Here is a 16,927-nt window from a genome sequence, read left to right on the forward strand (position 1 = left end):
TCCACCCCTCCACCGTGAGCAGGTCGTTTTATCGCGACTCCGGTCCGGCCACACAAACGTCTCCCACAACTATAAGGGGGACGAACCCTTCCGGAGGATATGCGACCACTGCCACATCCCACAGACCGTCGAGCACTTCATCTGCATGTGCCCGAAATACGATGGAACCAGGAGAAGCTACGACATTTCCGGCAGCATCCGGGAGGTCCTCTCCGATGATCCCGCTCGGACTGCTATAGTGTTCATCTTCCTGAAGGAAACCGGACTCTTCAATATGATTTAAATTACTCGACCCACGCAACCCTCAATGACTAGCTCCAACTACCAGCATACACCACGATACGTTTCAACCCTGAACCCTGATGACACCTTACCGCAATCCAATTGGAAATCCAACTGAATTAACGCAGATGTACCACGCTAGTTCTTATTTTAATATGTCCTTTATACTTTGACTATATGTACGTGAAGTCAACGATTTACATAGTTGAAGATGCTAATTTCAAATAACAGACTGTAGTGGTAATTTTTAAACGATAGATGGAGTAGATGAAAGCATAGAGTTGATAGTTCCGTTAGAGTACGGCAGTGTGAAGATTGCATATAGATATTAGAATAGCGAGCTAGAACAACTTTTAAGGATCATGGTTATTACTGTCAATGGTCGAAAGGTACAGTAGCAGCACCTACCCCACCCGTGTCCCCTCGAGATCGTCAAGTCGACGATGACAGGAGCACATATCGTGGTAGGGGTAAACAATAGTTGCAATTTCCAAACCTACGACTGGATGCCTTCCTTCAAATAACAACTGAAGTGCGGTAAAAAATCGGTAGAACTGTTTCAAACACACAGTTGGTACTTGAGCGGGTCGGTTTTCATCTCTTTTTGCCAGTGGTGGCGGGGGGGGACACCCCTCACCATCCCTCTCCAAAGGGGGAGTTTGGTAAAGAGAGATGAAAAAACCGATTTGTACCTTCCTTAAAAGTTGTTCTAGCTCGCTATTCTAATATCTATATGCAATCTTCACACTGCCGTACTCTAACGGAACTATCAACTCTATGCTTTCATCTACTCCATCTATCGTATAAAAATTACCACTACAGTCTGTTATTTGAAATTAGCATCTTCAACTATGTCCTTTATGTTTATACTGATTTGTGTTTTATGGTAATGGAGTTAATGGTTATACAAACACTGTAGCAGCTCTTACAAACCTTTTGGAACTCCCTTCTGGAGTTCCCAAGGCGAACCAGCCAATGGCTAAAAGCCTTGTAAATAAAGGAAAAAAAAGGGGCTCTAATGTTGGCCTATGGATCTAAGATTGGGCCCATCGCTAAAAATCTACTATTTATCAATTTTATCTAGATGAAAGCGCCATTGCGACGGACCTTAGGGGCATTTAGGCCAATACTACATCCATTTCCCCTACGTGTTGCATTTAGAGATTCTGGCGACTCATTTCCCTGAGCAAGGGCCGGGACCCGAGCAAAGTAGAATAACAACTAGATATCATCTAGATAACAAGTCTTGTTATCCCAGATATCATTTTGTTTTCAGTTGTTATCTCATAACTTATTTAGTTATCAGCCTTGATCAATTTTGTTATCAGTTGTTATTATGAAAAATTCACTATATATTTATTGACGATGCAAGGTTAGTTAAAAACTTTAAATATTATTCGCATTGAAACAATAAAAAATAGTGCTTTTAATCCTTAACCATATTTCAGTTATCAGCGTAAGGCTTTGATATCAAAATGATAACATGATTTGAAATTTATGGAATAAATTTGTATGGTTTACAGAATTTGTTATCAAGATATTATCAATGATAACAAAATTAGTTATTTTTGTGATATCCAACGAGTTATTTGTTGTTATCATTTTTGTTATGTTGGTTGTTAATTCAACCATAATGATAACATATTTAGTTATCAAAAAGTGATAACCGGGTAATAGAACTTGTTATCAACTTGATATTTTACTTTGCTCGGGGAACTCGTCCAGCTGCTCTGTTCCCTGAGCAAAGGTCTTCTTCAGGCGACGTTGTAGCCGGAATACCCATGGTTTGAACAACTTTCGGCACTACGACCGGAAGTAGGCACATCTTGGTAATGGCACGCTTGGTTACCCTAGCAAAGTAAAATATCAAATTGATAACAAGTTCTATTACCCGGTTATCACTTTTTGATAACTGAACATGTTATCATTATGGTTGAATTAACAGCCAACATAACAAAAATGATAACAAAAATTTGCTCGTTGGATATCACAAAAATAACTAATTTTGTTATCATTGATAATATCTTGATAACAAATTCTGTAAGCCATACAAATTTATTCCATAAATTTCAAATCATGTTATCATTTTTATATCAAAGCCTTACGCTGATAACTTAAATATGATTAGGGATTAAAAGCACTATTTTTTATTGTTTCATTGCGAATAATATTTAAAGTTTTGATCTAACCTTGCTTCGTTAATAAATATATAGTGAATTTTTCATGATAACAACTGATAACAAAATTGATCAAGGCTGATAACTAAATAAGTTATGCGATAACAACTGAAAACAAAATGATATCTGGGATAACAAGACTTGTTATCTAGATGACATCGGGTTGTTATTCTACTTTGCTCGGGTAGAGTTGCTCTTTACTGAGGCAACCCGAACTTGCCAATCTGTACCAGGATGGTTGGTGATCACGTGCCCGAGAGGCCATTTCTGTGGCGGAACATTCTCGTCCTTGAGAACGACGATGGAACTGACGGCGAGGTTGTCGAGAGCTTGAATCCAGTGGTAACGGTTTTGAAGCTTAGCCAGGTACTCCTTGTGCCAACGGAACCAAAAATGTTGAGTGAGCTGCTGTACTCGTCTCCACCGGGGCAAGCGGGTCTCAGGGACGTCTTGCTGATCGCAATCGGGTATTGCATTCAACGGTCTGCCGGTCAGGAAGTGTCCCGGGGTTTGAGCGAACCCACCGGATGGATCGTCTGGTAGCGGAGTAATTGGGCGTGAGTAAAGCATTGAATCCACCTGCACTAGCCCAGTTGGGCATTGCCGAGAATTTTGCGAATCAGAGTCTTGACTTATTTTAAGCAGGCCTGCCTCCCAGATTCCACCGGAAGAAGGCGAACGTGGTGGGATGAAATGAAACTGGATGCCATCCTCTGTACACTCTCGCGCTACTGACTCCTTGTACTGCTGTGACAGGAACAAATTCCGTAGCTCTTCCAGCTCCCTTTTCGCTCCAACGAAGTTTGTCGCGTTGTCACAGTAGACGTGTGCAGGCTTTCCTCTGCGACTGCTGGATCGCCGCAGACTGACAATGAATACTTCGCTGGTCAGGTCAGACACAAGATCGAGATGAGCAGCTTTGGTTACGAGGCAAACGTAGACCACGATGTACGTCTTGAAGAACGGACTGCGCTTGTTTCTTAACGAATGGGTACGCCTGGTTGACCCGCACAGGAGAAAGTTTTCCCATCAGCTACTCTAGTGATTTCGGTTTAGCTCGCACGCACGTCACGAATAGGTGCACGATCTGGCGAAATTATTTCGGTCAGTTGGTGCTTGACTGGGAGAACGATCGGGCATTCGTGCATTGTACAACCGGGTAGCCAACCCGAATTATACCGTCCACGAGCTGTGGATGAATATATCGGAGCTTGGATTTCTGGTCCACTTGACCAATAGTGGAGAGCTGACGGATTTCCTTCTCAAAATGCTGCTCTTGAGCTCGGTGAACTAAGGCTAGCAGCGTTTGATCGATTTCAGCTACGCTGAGCGGGCCAACAAGAGGATCTTGGAGATTCTTGTGGTGATGGCAATTCTCGGCGAACCGTCGCACAGTGGGGATTTTGGCAGCAAAAAGGCTTGAAATTGTCTGCCGCTCAAACCACACATTGTAACATATGACTTCCTTTGGAAAAAAACGTTAAGAATTTTATTCTGCATATTTTCAATCGGTACACGCGGTGATAAGTGCATGTGTGGAGCCTATTTTGCCCCATAAATTTACTACTGAAACATTATCCTAAATATCTAAATTCCTTAGTGCTTATTTCTAAAATTATCAGGTAATTGGCTTAATGATAAAATCAAGTGTTCTTTCACTTGCCTTCTACTTTTTTGTCTAGATTATTTGTTTACTCATTCTCCTATCAATCCTGTTATCAGTCCAATTCCTCTCCCACTCTCCCATGTTTGTGCTGAATCAGCTCTTCTGTCAAATCATTCCTCTATTCTACTCACCAATACCTGAGTACCAAACCTGTCATCGCTGCGAATATCTGTCACGCCTATTGCGCATCGCGATGTCATGCGCAATAGTCGAAACTGAGCTGCTGTCTGCTCACAGTAGCGGCGCGCTGGCGTTGACACGCCAACACTCCCCCCAGGTACGTTGACCACCTGATCAGCTTACTCCGCTTCGCGTCGCACGTCTAGAACAGCTAGTTTGGCAACCGGACGCTCGTAGATCCCGGTCGATGTCCTCACCATTGCTGATCTGGGTTGGCCGTCTCGTCCAGGTTGAGTGCAGATTATTTTGCCTTTCGGCCAGCAGTTCCGTGGCATCTTCGGGTCCGCTATCACCACAACGTCGTTGACCTCAATCGGCTTCGTTTGTACGAACCACTTGGTACGCCGGGTTATCTCGGGCAAGTAGTCGCTTACCCAACGCTTCCAAAACCGGTTAGTTTGGGCTTGGGACAATCGCCAACTTCGTCGTGCCACTACTCCGCTGTCATCAAGGGTGCTGAGCGGCTTGACTCCATTGGAAGAGCCCAGAAGGAAGTGGTTGGGCGTCAAGGCTGGAGCTGAATCGTCATCGACAGGAACGTGCGTCAGTGGGCGGGAATTCACCGTGTTCTCGATTTCAGTCAGCAGGTTCCGTAAGACCTCGTCCGACAGCTTCCGTGCTGGTAGGATCGTCATTAGGTTCTTTTTGACGGAACCGATCAAGCGCTCCCAGCTACCGCCCATGTGTGGAGAAGAGGGAGGCAGGAACTCCCAGGTTGTTCCAGCATCCACGAACTCCCTCATCAGTTCATTTTGGTTGACTGATTCTTCAGCTTCCGTCATCTCCCGCTTTGCACCAATGAAATTGGTACCTCGATCGTTGTAGATCGCCCGTGGTTTTCCTCGGCGGGAAATGAAGTTTCGCATCGCCATGATGCAAGAATCCGTGTTGAGGGAGTGAACGACCTCGATGTGAATTGCGCGAATTGTGAGGCAGGTAGCGAGCATTCCCCAGCGTTTCTCGACTCGTCGGCCTATGACAACCTCGTACGGACCGAAGTAATCAACGCCAACGTGGGTGAATGGGCGTTCGAAAGCTGCAAGTCGTGCAGCAGGCAGGTCAGCCATGATTGGTGGGCGCGGGATCACTCGGTCATTCTTACAGCGTTGGCAGTCACTTCGCACTTTTGTGTAGGTCATGCGTAGCTTCGGTATGCTGTATTTTTGTCGTATCTCATTTATCACGGTCTCGTGATTCTGATGGTGGTATTTTTGGTGGTAGTGTGCAACGATTAACTTGGTGGTGTGGTGGTTACGGGGGAGTATTTTGGGGTGTTTAGCATCTTCGGTTGCGTAGAAACAAGCGGCGATGCGGCCGCGCATCCTCAGGATTCCGTTCTGATCCAGCCATGGCGTCGTCTGGTGTAGCGGACTTGATTTGGGGATCGGGGTTGATAGTTAATCCGAGCACTGTAGCGACTTCTGAAGGACTGCTATTTCTTCCGGATAGGCTTCCTGTTGTGCTACGCGAATGAGATAGGATTCGGCAGTGAGTATTTCGTGGTTGGTGAGAGGTCCGCTTACGATCGGTTGCTGGAGGCGCTTCAGTTTGCAGTTGGCAGGAAAACGATGAGCTAGAGCAACCACTTTCACAATCCGATTCCAGTCTGAGAAATCGCTTGGACAAGACTATCGGTTCCGGGGCGATGAAGTGAGTTAATACGTTACGGCGAAGTTCGAGAACGGCTTCATTCGAGCTAGTACATGAGTCTGGCCAACCAGTTTCCGGGTGCTGCAGGAACTCGGGCCCGGTGAACCATCTCGTCTCTGAAGCCAAACTAGGAAGTCCTTTCCATTTCGTCCCATCATCTGCTACGTTTAAATCTGTAGGAACGTATCTCCATTCGTTCATCTCCGTGGTGTCCAGGATTTCGCTAACTCGGAACGCGACAAACTGGGAGTATCTTCGGTGGTCAGATTTGATCCAGCAAAGTACGTCTTGGGAATCCGACCAGTAGTGGCGACGAGAGATTCGGAATGACAGTGCATCTGATACGGATTGTGCTAGCCTGGCCCCAACCAATGCTGCTTGAAGTTCTAGTCTAGGTGTTGAGAGAAACTTCAACGGAGCGACTCTGGTCTTAGCTGCTACTAATCTGCATTCTACGACATCATCTTGAGCGAAGCGCAGGTAACAGGCCGCAGCAATTCCGTTATCTCCAGCGTCAACAAACGTATGTAGCTGGATGTCTTTACAATTGGCAGAGGTTTGTGCACGGTAGCATCGAGGAATGCTGACTCGTTCAACCTGCGGGAGCACTTGCAGCCATGTTTGCCACTTGTCGAACAGCGCATCGTCGATTGCATCATCGCAGTCTATACCGGAACGCCAGACGTCTTGAAGTAGCACCTTAAGGTACATGAGGAAATGTGCGATCAGTCCGAGCGGATCAAACATAGACATAAGAACGCGTAACATTTCTCTCTTGGTTGGATGTCGTTGACCTTTCAATAGCGCTTCTCCATAGCGAGTCCATCCGACCTTGTAGGTAAAGGTATCCGAATCAGTACACCACCACATTCCGAGCACTTTCTCGGTGGCTAGCTCCAGCGACAGATCGAGGTTCTTCTCATCTGTATGTTCTTCTTGCAGATCCCGCACAACGCGTTCCGAGTTGCTTATCCAGTTGCGCATCTCGAATCCAGCTTTCGAGTGCACCTTTTTCACCTGTTGCGCAAGTTGAAACGCCTCATCTTCCGTCTCAACGCTTACCAGCATATCGTCGACGTAATGCCGCTTCTGGATGACTTCAACTGCTGCTGGGTATGCTGCTTTGAATCGTTCCGCGTTTATATTCTTGACGAACTGAGCGCTGCTAGGGGAACAACAGGCTCCGAAGGTCATCACCTGCAAGATGTAGACCACGATGTTACCTTCCTCGTCATACCAGAAGAATCGCTGGCAATGCTGGTCTTCCGAGCGCATGAGGACTTGTAAAAACATCTCACGCACATCTCCAGTGAGCGCAATTTTGCCTTCCCGGAACTGGATGAGGATAGCGAGCAGTGCGCAAAGCTGATCAGGACCTTTTAATAGAGCCGAATTTAACGATACTCCATACGCAGAGGCAGCAGCGTCCCATACAATTCGGATTTTTCCCGGTTTATTGATGTTGACAACCGGAAAAGTCGGCAAATACCAGACCCGATGAAATGGTTGCTTCAGCTCCTCATTGGTGAGTCTTCTAGCGTATCCTTTCATGACGAAATCGGCGATTTTCAAATTGAGCGCTTCAGCGAGCTTTGGATCTTTTTCCATCCGTTTCTTGAGACACTGGAGCCGGCGCAGAGCCATAGGGCGACTATCCGGCAGTCGAATATTGTCATATCGCCATAGCAAGCCGGTTTCGGTGCTTAACGGTGCTAGATTCAAGCAGGGTTTGGGCTCGTTCATCTTCTGCGGACATGAGTGCTATCTTCGGTTGCGCAATTCCCAAGCTGTCGATTGTGAAGTATTCTTTGATCCCCTTGTGTAGATCCTCATCCATTTGTGATTCGCATGGGCACATATGGAACACTGAGTGCACTAGGTTTGGAACATCGTCTTGGTTTCCTCCTCCACAAATCGTCCAACCTAGTCGTGTCTTCACAGCGATCGGATGCTCACGTGTTCCCTCTCGGCTCTTTAGGACCAGGCTTAGGTGTTGATCCTTCATACCGATCAGAATTCTCGGGCGAACATTTTCATACGAGGTGATCGGCAAATCCTTGAGATGGGGATACAGTTTGCCGAGTTCCTCTACATTGAGCGTTTGTGATGGAAGCAGAAGCTCATCTACTGTGCGCACGCCGTTCAAGGTATACATCTTGGTGGGGCAATGTGTTGCTGCGACGTCCAGACTTACGGCCTTTGAGTTGATTTCTCGTCGTTGCGCTCCACCTGTCCAGTGCAAACACAGTGGTTTTTTCTCCCCATCAAGCTGCAACTCCTTGGCTAAATCTTTATCTAGAAGTGTGAGCGCTGATCCGTCATCCAGAAAGGCGAACGTCTTGATCGAACCGTATTTTCCTTGAAGTACTACCGGCAGGTAGCGGAATAGAACCTGACTGGATGTAACCTGATGAGTATGGCATCCGTGTCCCGACGTACTTGTTCCTGGTTGAGCAGGATCACTGCGCTGTGTTGTAGGTTTGTTCGTGGTATTGGGTGCTGTATCCTTGAACGGTGACGTGTTCTTCTGATCATTGTGTAGCAACTCGTGGTGTTTTAGCTCGCACCCGTTCTTCCCACACAGCTTGGCTTGACATCCTCCATTGTGTCGACGCAAACATCTCCGACAGAGGCCGAGGTCTCGCACTGTAGCCCAGCGTGAGTCACGAGAGAACTCTATGAAGCTATGTGGGACCAAATAAGCCATGTGTCAAATATACAAGTTTGCTCATGTTGAATGGCATATTAAAAAATAAATGTGATCGCTGTACAAAATGCTCAGTAAATTGGTTGCAATAGTCTAAAAGACCAAAATTAGGCTTGTTAAAGTACCTTGAGGGAATATAAACCGCCCAAAAATCGGGGGCAGTGGGAGTAGTAACAATGGTAATACTGCGAGAAAACTATTATTAGACCGAGTCAAGTTTGCTGAAGTACTGAACATCGACCTAAATTTAGATGAAAATCTCAGATTGATAAGCTGTCTCGCTTTATCAGACAGAAAACTTGAAACGGATAAAGTGGCCCACCTGTACGCAGAATTCGAACAGCAAGTTTTACAGGAGTTTCCGTTTGTGTGTAACCTGCCGCCATGCATCCACAAGTACCAACATTTGGCGGAGTTCATAAGACAACTGGTAAGCTTAGTAGTATATCTTAGTCTATAACTGTTTAGGTTTTTTTTTTTCTACAGCCTTTTCCTATGAATTTTGTGGATGAGCAATCTGGAGAACGTTAGGTTAGATTTTGATAAGTTCTTTAGTGGGAATTACACTGATGCTGTTTTATTTAAGCATTCCGCTAACAACCCAATTTCATTATTTCATTATGATGGCTACCAAGCCTTTGGGATTTTCCTTATAAGAGAGTTGTATAGATTTTTCACCTTTAGTTTACTTAAATCTTTGATTTTCATTTTTATACCTATGATCTTGACTTTTTTTACCTAGGGGATGAGTACTTAAGGGGGTTAGATTTTGATAAGTTCTTTAGTGGGAATTACACTGATAAGACTGCACGTTGTAGTCGAAATACGTATCTGTCATGGATACCAAAATTAATTAAGTGGAATTAAATGGAAGATAACCTTTTTCTTGCTGTTTTATTTAAGCATTCCGTTAAAACCCCAATTTTATTATTTCAACTTCTTCAAGTTTCGACGTCCAACCAGCCATCTACATCTCGGCATGATCCGCTAAGGGAACGGCGCATCACTTGTGTCAACTCCGAGACCCCATCATTGCAGAAGATCGAAGCAGCTTTCCTAGGTATGAAATCCTTCTCCCAGGGTCGATCGCATATCAGTAGAGATGCTAAAAGCTGACCCAATTCTGGGACACCGCAACTTTTCCAGCCGACAGGATTCAGGGCGTCTTAGTGAAGGTTCCTAAGAAGGGTGATCTTACTGTGTGCGACAACTGGCGAGGCATCATGTTACTGTGTGCTGTTCTCAAAGTACTGTGCAAATTTATCCTGAATCGGATACTGGAGAAGATCGACGCGACTTGTGTGGACCTTATTGTCACGCTCCGCAGGTCAGTGAATTCCATGAGTCCCTCTGTTTGGTATTCATTGACTACTAAAAACCTAGTCATGAAAATCTTCCGGAGTCCAGGATAAAATCATCAACCTCATCGAAGCGCAGTACGAGGCTTTCACATGTAGAGTTCTCCATAACGGAGTCTTGTTCGACCATATCCGGGTAGTCGCAGGTATGAGGCAAGCATGTATACTATCACCGCCACTGTTCCGCATCGTAATCGACGACATCATGGTAGGTGCAGAGTAAGCTCAACGACCTAGCCGAACGCTCCTTTGCGGTGGGTCTCAACATCAACGTTAGCAATATCAAATCGTTGGACGTCAACACGGGCAACCCATTCCAACTTTACGGTAGTGGGGCAAGCAGTGGAGAAAGTCGAAAGTTTCTTATATCTTGGCAACCAAATAGCGTCGGACGGCGGCACCAAGAGCGACATAAGTGCACGAATCAAAAAGGCTAGGGCTGATTTTGCGAGTTAACGAAACGTATAGAGATCCAACCAGATAAGTCAATGCACCAAAATCCGAATTTTCAACTCGAACGTGAAATCTGTGTTGTTGTATGCCAGCGAGACGTGGTGTGTATCAGCGGAGAACACTCAAATGCTGCAGGTCTTCATCAACCGATGCCTACGGTATATACAGTGACCCGCAACGAAAAAAATCCACCAGAATCATTATCAAAATGTTTACTCAAATCTAACTATCATTATCATAAAAAAAAAAAAACTTTTTTGTGTTCTAATAATAAATCAGGTATTAAGAAAAAAAATACCTATGTTTTAATTCATTTATTCAAAAATTCACTTTCTTATAACGTTTTGAGAGAAAAAATAAAAAAAAAATGATAAGACAAGAAAAAAAATCCACCTTCTGAAGACGTTTTGGCATGCTTTCCACCAAATTCTGCAGATGTAGATGGTCAATACTGCTCCAGGCTCGAGACGAGGCTGAAAAGTACGTGTCCTTGTTCGTAACACCAGTCTTATCAACCTTATTATCCAGAATTGCCCATAGATTTCCAATAGGGTTCAAATCTGAGCTTTGGGCAGGCCACTCCAATGGTTTGATCCGCTTGGATTTGAAGAAAGCCTTCGTTTTTTTGGCAGTATGCTTCGGATCATTATATTGTTGGAAGATGTAGTCCTTTCCTACTCGAGTTTTTGCCACGGATTCCTGGAGATTATCATTGATGATATCGATGTAGGCATCAGTATTCATTATGCCATTGATCCGTACTAAGTTTCCTACTCCAGCCCATGCGAAACAGTCCCATACCATTATGTTCCCACCGCCGTGTTTTACAGTAGGCTGAAGATGTCGATCCTGTAGGGCTTCATCTGGTTTTCTCCATATTCTCAATCGACGTTTTCGATTGAAGAGCTCAAACTTTGACTCGTCGGTCCACAAGACATGTTTCCAGAAATTCACCGATTTATTGATATACTTTTTGACGAATTCAAGACGTGCTTTCTTATTCTTGACATTGATGTACGGCAGCTTTCTTGCGAATTTGCTCTTCAAACCTGCTGATTGTTCGATCGGATATCGAAAGCTGAAGGTTCTCCTTGATCGACCTGATCGTTATTGAAGGGTTTTTCTTTATTTACCAGATAATCATTGTATCAGTTCGATGATCCGTTTTGCGCACGCCTCCTCTACCTGTTCTGTCAGTCACGGATCCGATCTCTTGATATTTCGCCCAAATCTCCTGAACTGCTCCCCGGCTAATGTTGTACTTTGCAGCAATTTTCCGTTGTGATACCTTGTTCTAACAGTCTTTTACCACCAAATTTCGGATGGAAATCGAAATTTGTTTGCTAACCATGATTTTTCGGCAAGATTACACTATTTTCCGCGATAAGCAAGTGACGGACGACTAAAAATGGCGGCAAATGACGAAGTGTTGATGTTGACATATATCAAAACTAATTCCGAGGGGTTTTTCAATGTTTAATTACAGTTGCATGATAGTAGTGACTTTAGTGACTAAAATTACGGAAATAGTGACCAAATAGTGACTTGTAAATACTAAATAAGTAACCATTTATATGGTAAAATTCAAGTACGGTTTGATATTGAAATAAACTTTTTATGTCATGGAACTTAAAATCAAATTTCATAAAGTCCTCTAATTTAATCGAATCTCACAACGGAAACTCCTGTGAAGAGCATTTGAAGTGATTTGAATAATTTACTTTTGCCTACGTTATATATGATGACTAGCAAATAGTAATTCCCATTTTTTATGATCTTGAATTTGATTCTGCGTTCGAAATCTTTAAATATTTGACATATCTAGGTAGATAACTTTGATAATTTGCCATGAACTTTTCACAGAATTTCTTCAAAATGATCTCAAGAACTTTTTTAGAACAATTCCCCTTCTCTTAAGCTTAGAGGCAAATAAGCTTTTACAAAAATAATATTGCATTCTTGAAATTTTTTGCAGAACTTCCAACAAAATTCTTGGAAATAGATTATTTTCGTAGTTGGAAACGCTTAACATCAAATATCAGAACTAAAGTGGACATTTTATACGATAGATGAGGAGATGAAAGTAAAGAGTTGATAGTTCCGTTATAGTACGGCAGTGGAAAATTTGTATGTAGGAAGTAGAAAGCGAACAAATGATAATTTTGAGGAAGGTACGGATAGGAAGGGTACCCGAGCAAAGTCTGAGATCAAATTGAAATCTAAATTTGATGTTGTGATTTCGCTGATAATGATTACTCAGGTTGCTGTCGTTTTGGTCGTTTTAACGGTTAAAATATCAAAATTGAGAGCAAACAAATCTTCCTGTGACATCACATTGAAAACTATTTCTGCTATCAGTGAGAGCAAACTGAAAACTAAATTTGATATCAATTTTTCCTGTTGATAACAAAACAAGTATTCAATTTGATGTTATGCTAAGGCAATGAAAACAAACCCGCAACAACATATTTTTGAAGAGCAAATGTACAGCAAAATGAAAACAAAATTAGGTATCAAATTTGTCAATTTCGTAAACTGTAATCAAATTATGATTTCAGTTTGATGTTGATATCAAAACTTGAATTCAATTTGCTGTCATCTTGATGCTGGACTTTGCTCGGGTAGAGCATCTCCTTTACCAAGCTCATCCGTTAATGAGGGATGGTGAGGGGTGTTTCCCCCTGCCACCACTGGCCGATTTGCTCATGTACCTCTGATGTGTGGAAACAGTTCTATTGATTGTTTCACACTCAAGTCGCCATCTGACGTAACCAACTACCCGATTCGTACCTTCCTCAAAATTGTCCTTTGCTCGCTTTCTACTTTGATAAACAATTTTCACACTGCCGTACTATAACGGAACTATCAACTCTATAATTGAATCTCCTATTCGGTCGTAAAAATCTCCACTTTAAGTCTGATATTTGACGTTAAGCATCTCCGACTATGTAAATCGTTAAATTCACGCATGAAGTAATAACACATGATTAGTTAGAGTAGATTATTTTCGATTTTTGGTTGATTCTTTTAGAAACTCCCTGAAGGCTCCTTCCATAAATTCATCCTTAGAATTTCCATGCAATTAACCTCAGAAGTTTCATAAATTTCTGCTTAGAATAATCTTGGACTTCTCCCTTGCATTAAATTGGAAATTCAATTCGTACTCTCCTTAGAATCCCCATACTATTTCCTCAGAATTCTCAAAACAAAAATCCATCACAAACTTTGAAACTCTTCTCAGAATTCCTTTGAGGTGGAACCCTCAAAATTCGATTCCATTGGAATTCTTCTCGGAATTTATTTCGAACTCTTTAGAATTCTCTTGGAAGTATTGTCAGAAATCACCCCAGAATTCTTTTAGAACTATCCGCAGAGACCATTTTTGAAGTAACGGGATTTTCATGGAATTTTCATCAGAGCCCCCTTATTAGAATTGGACCTAGAATCCTCATCTAATCATCATAGAATTCTTCTCAGAACTCTCGTTAAAATGCACTCTCAATTACATTAGATTTATTTCCAAAATTGTTTCGGAGCTGAATTTAAACAATAATCAAAAGCGACGCTCGTATGTGTTAAGCCAAGTTTAACTATATAGGTTAACCTGGCTTAAGATTTAAGCGGAGATAAAGAAATCGGTCCTCAGAACACTTAATTTTACATGAGACTTTCGTAGTCTATACTTTGGTATTCTTCTCTGATATATCTTGGTGTCTGCCCTAGAATCCTTTAAAATTCTCTTTTAAATCGAAATTGAAGGCATTTCCCAATAGTTTTCCTGGTGTTCTAACGTTTTGCGGTTCACTGGTCACCCTGGTTAAAATTTTCAATTTTTCAACAGATATGTATATTTTGTTAAAACTACTGTAGACTTTCTTAGTGCCAAGTACTCAATTTAAACATTTTGTGAAAAAGTGACTTTAGTGACTATTTTTAGGGAAATAGTGACTATAGTGACTTTTTTGTGTAAAAAGTGACTTTTTAGTGACTGGCTTCAAAATAGTGACCAAGTCACTTAAAAGTGACCAACTACCAGCCCTGCAGTTGGGAGTACTTCGCCGATATGGAATCGATTTCTTGTGTCGAATTTACGAAATGGATTTTTTTTTCTTGTCCTATCATTTTTTGTTGATTTTTTTTTCAAAACGTTACAAAAAAGTAAATTTTTGAATAAATGAATTACAACATCTTCTTTTCTTCTCTTAAATACCTGATTTATTTTTAGAACACGTAAAAGTACTTTTTTTGAAAAGTATGTTTAGGTTGGAGTAAACATTTTGATACTAACTCAGGTGGATTTTTTTCGTTGCGGGTCACTGTAATTCGTCCCTGGTGGCCTCACAACTGGGTCTCGAATGCTGAGCTCCATCGTCGATGTCATCAGAAACCGATTTCAACAGAAATTCGAGAACGTAAGTGGAGGTGGGTCGGCCACACACTTCGAAGGGGCGGAAACGAAATCTGCAAGCATGCACTGAATTGGAACCCAGCAGGACATCCCAGCAGGGGCAGACCCAGGGGCACATGGCGGCGGAGCCTCAACAAGCAAATAAAGGAAGTCGACAGGAATCTCTGACCAGGATGGCAATCCTTCACGTTGGCCCTATGTACCAGGATACATAAGTAAGTAAGGAAAGTAATTCGAAATGCTTTCCAATGAAATCATTTATTCAAACTCAAAAATTCCAAAAATAAATTGTTACAGAAACGACTTTTCTTTCTTCTTATTCGCATTTCAAGCTATTAGTGCATATTAGCTTATTGCGTGCTCTCAACTTAGTGTTCTAAATGCACTTCCTCAGTTATTAATTGAGAGCTTTCTTTTAACGCAGCCCGAACAACAAGAACTGGAACATCTAATCTAATCTAATCTAATCTAACACCAACACAGCCAGTTCTTGAAAGCATCCTGGAAAATGATGGATATACCTCCATCATTATTCTTGTCTATTTGGTATATGTTTCACATCGAAGATGCGTCACACATATCAAAACGGCCAGGCCTACTGTGCAGCATTTAAGGGGCAAGATGATTCAGAAAACATCGGGCCTGTTTGAATCGAAGATTTAAGCACGGTGCTTCAGAATCCAATAAATGGAAGAAACGTGGACATCTCGTACCGTACGCTCCGATTTTGGTAATTATATAATTTGTTGGTCGTTGGAAGCATCAAAGCTAGAAAGGTTAAGTGATGCTAATTTTTTTCCTGACGTTTGGGACATGAGCACTAACTCTTGTCCTAGCCTTTTATGGCTTATGGCTATAGCGCCATTACTCGCGTTCTGTAAAGAGAAGAGGGAAATGAAAAGGAGAAGGACAAAGGGAAAAGGATTATGTAAACTCTATGAACATAAACAATATTTTTGAATTGAAGTATACAGTATAGAAATGCATAAGGGCGGTGGTCACTACCCGAGTCTTGTCACTATTATCAAGTCATAAAAAGTAACTAGAACTAAAATGTGATCCTTTGATTACTGGAAAATCCTGATTCCCCAGTTTGAAGTTATCACGACTAGGGTTCGGTGGTAGATCTTATACCAGTAACGCACCACAAAAAGGTGATCTTCCAACGTTACTGGTTTGAAAAGATAAAAATTTACAAAATGGAACGAACTAACCAAGTTTAGCCAATTGAACCTGAAGGCAGCTTGACATGTGTTGATGTAGAAGTCCAGATTGTAGACGAAGCTTGATGACATAAACTAGTCCAGTTTATGGTAGTTGAGCGGAATGTCTTCCGTCGATTTGAGATAAAAAATGATCGGATGTATGTAGTCGATTTTAAATGCACACTTGGAAATAACTTCTTTTACACGTGACGGAATCCATCTTTGATATAAAAAATGAGACGTAAACAAACATGTCGTACCCCGAGACTGAAAACTTCGTTGCTCGACGAAGAGTACGTTTGATTGAGCTATATTTCGCATCTGTTATGACTCAAATTAATGTCAAAATTGACGCTCGTATATGTTAATCAACGCTGAGACGAATGATGGGACGCCTCATGGAGGTTCTTCTTGTCTTCGGAACAGCTTCTCAGCGGGAAATAACAGAGAGGTAGAACTCGATACAATGAGATGCAGTTCTCGCAGGACTTCTTCTGTCTTAATGGACTCGCTGACCAACAAGAACTCGTCTCCTGGGCCTGGTTTAGACCAGATCAGCAATCGATAATAGATAATAATAAAAAAAAACTCCACGAAAAAAAAACGTCACGTTGGATCACACGCACAGTCTACTCCTTCTCAAATCGTGGGCACATCATCAACCTCAAACATGGATTCACGGAAACAAAGTACATACTGACAAAAAACGATAAAAAGAACGATCTCACCAAGTCTGCAACAAGACGCTATGCCACTTTTCAGCGTAGCAATTCCAATTGTAGATGATCCACTTCTTGACAGGAACCAACATATACCATTCCGGTTCATCTGTCTGAAATTC

The 16,927-nt window shown here is 42.4% G+C and overlaps 3 protein-coding genes across 3 annotated transcripts in view; all 3 read right to left on the reverse strand.

Annotated features, from left to right (window-relative positions):
- Nucleotides 1–16,927, reverse strand: part of LOC135702779 (uncharacterized) — a 117,449-nt gene that overhangs the window by 81,904 nt on the left and 18,618 nt on the right. The gene's annotated exons all lie outside the window — the stretch shown is intronic.
- Nucleotides 4,425–5,627, reverse strand: LOC135702793 (uncharacterized). The gene has a single exon (XM_065223838.1). The coding sequence runs from the start codon at nucleotides 5,625–5,627 to the stop codon at nucleotides 4,425–4,427; it is 1,203 nt and encodes a 400-aa protein (XP_065079910.1).
- LOC135702794 (uncharacterized) lies at nucleotides 5,703–7,230 on the reverse strand. The gene is made up of 2 exons (XM_065223839.1): nucleotides 5,829–7,230; nucleotides 5,703–5,767 (listed from the first exon to the last, which is right to left on the reverse strand). Exons 1-2 carry the CDS (start codon nucleotides 7,228–7,230, stop codon nucleotides 5,703–5,705), a joined length of 1,467 nt encoding a protein of 488 aa, XP_065079911.1.

The sequence above is a fragment of the Ochlerotatus camptorhynchus genome, unplaced genomic scaffold (genome assembly GCF_037179485.1).
Source record: "Ochlerotatus camptorhynchus isolate MF236.1 unplaced genomic scaffold, CSIRO-AGI_Acam_v1.1 ptg000197l, whole genome shotgun sequence".
Taxonomy (NCBI): Eukaryota; Metazoa; Arthropoda; class Insecta; order Diptera; family Culicidae; genus Ochlerotatus; species Ochlerotatus camptorhynchus.

Excerpts from the sequence above, each read along its gene's own strand:
- LOC135702793 (XM_065223838.1), bottom strand. The coding sequence starts at position 5,627 with ATGCGCGGCCGCATCGCCGCTTGTTTCTACGCAACCGAAGATGCTAAA.
- LOC135702794 (XM_065223839.1), bottom strand. The coding sequence starts at position 7,230 with ATGCGCTCGGAAGACCAGCATTGCCAGCGATTCTTCTGGTATGACGAG. Across the intron at positions 5,768-5,828 it reads AGCGCCTCCAGCAACCGATC|CACAACAGGAAGCCTATCCG; the intron begins GTAAGCGGACCT and ends TCATTCGCGTAG.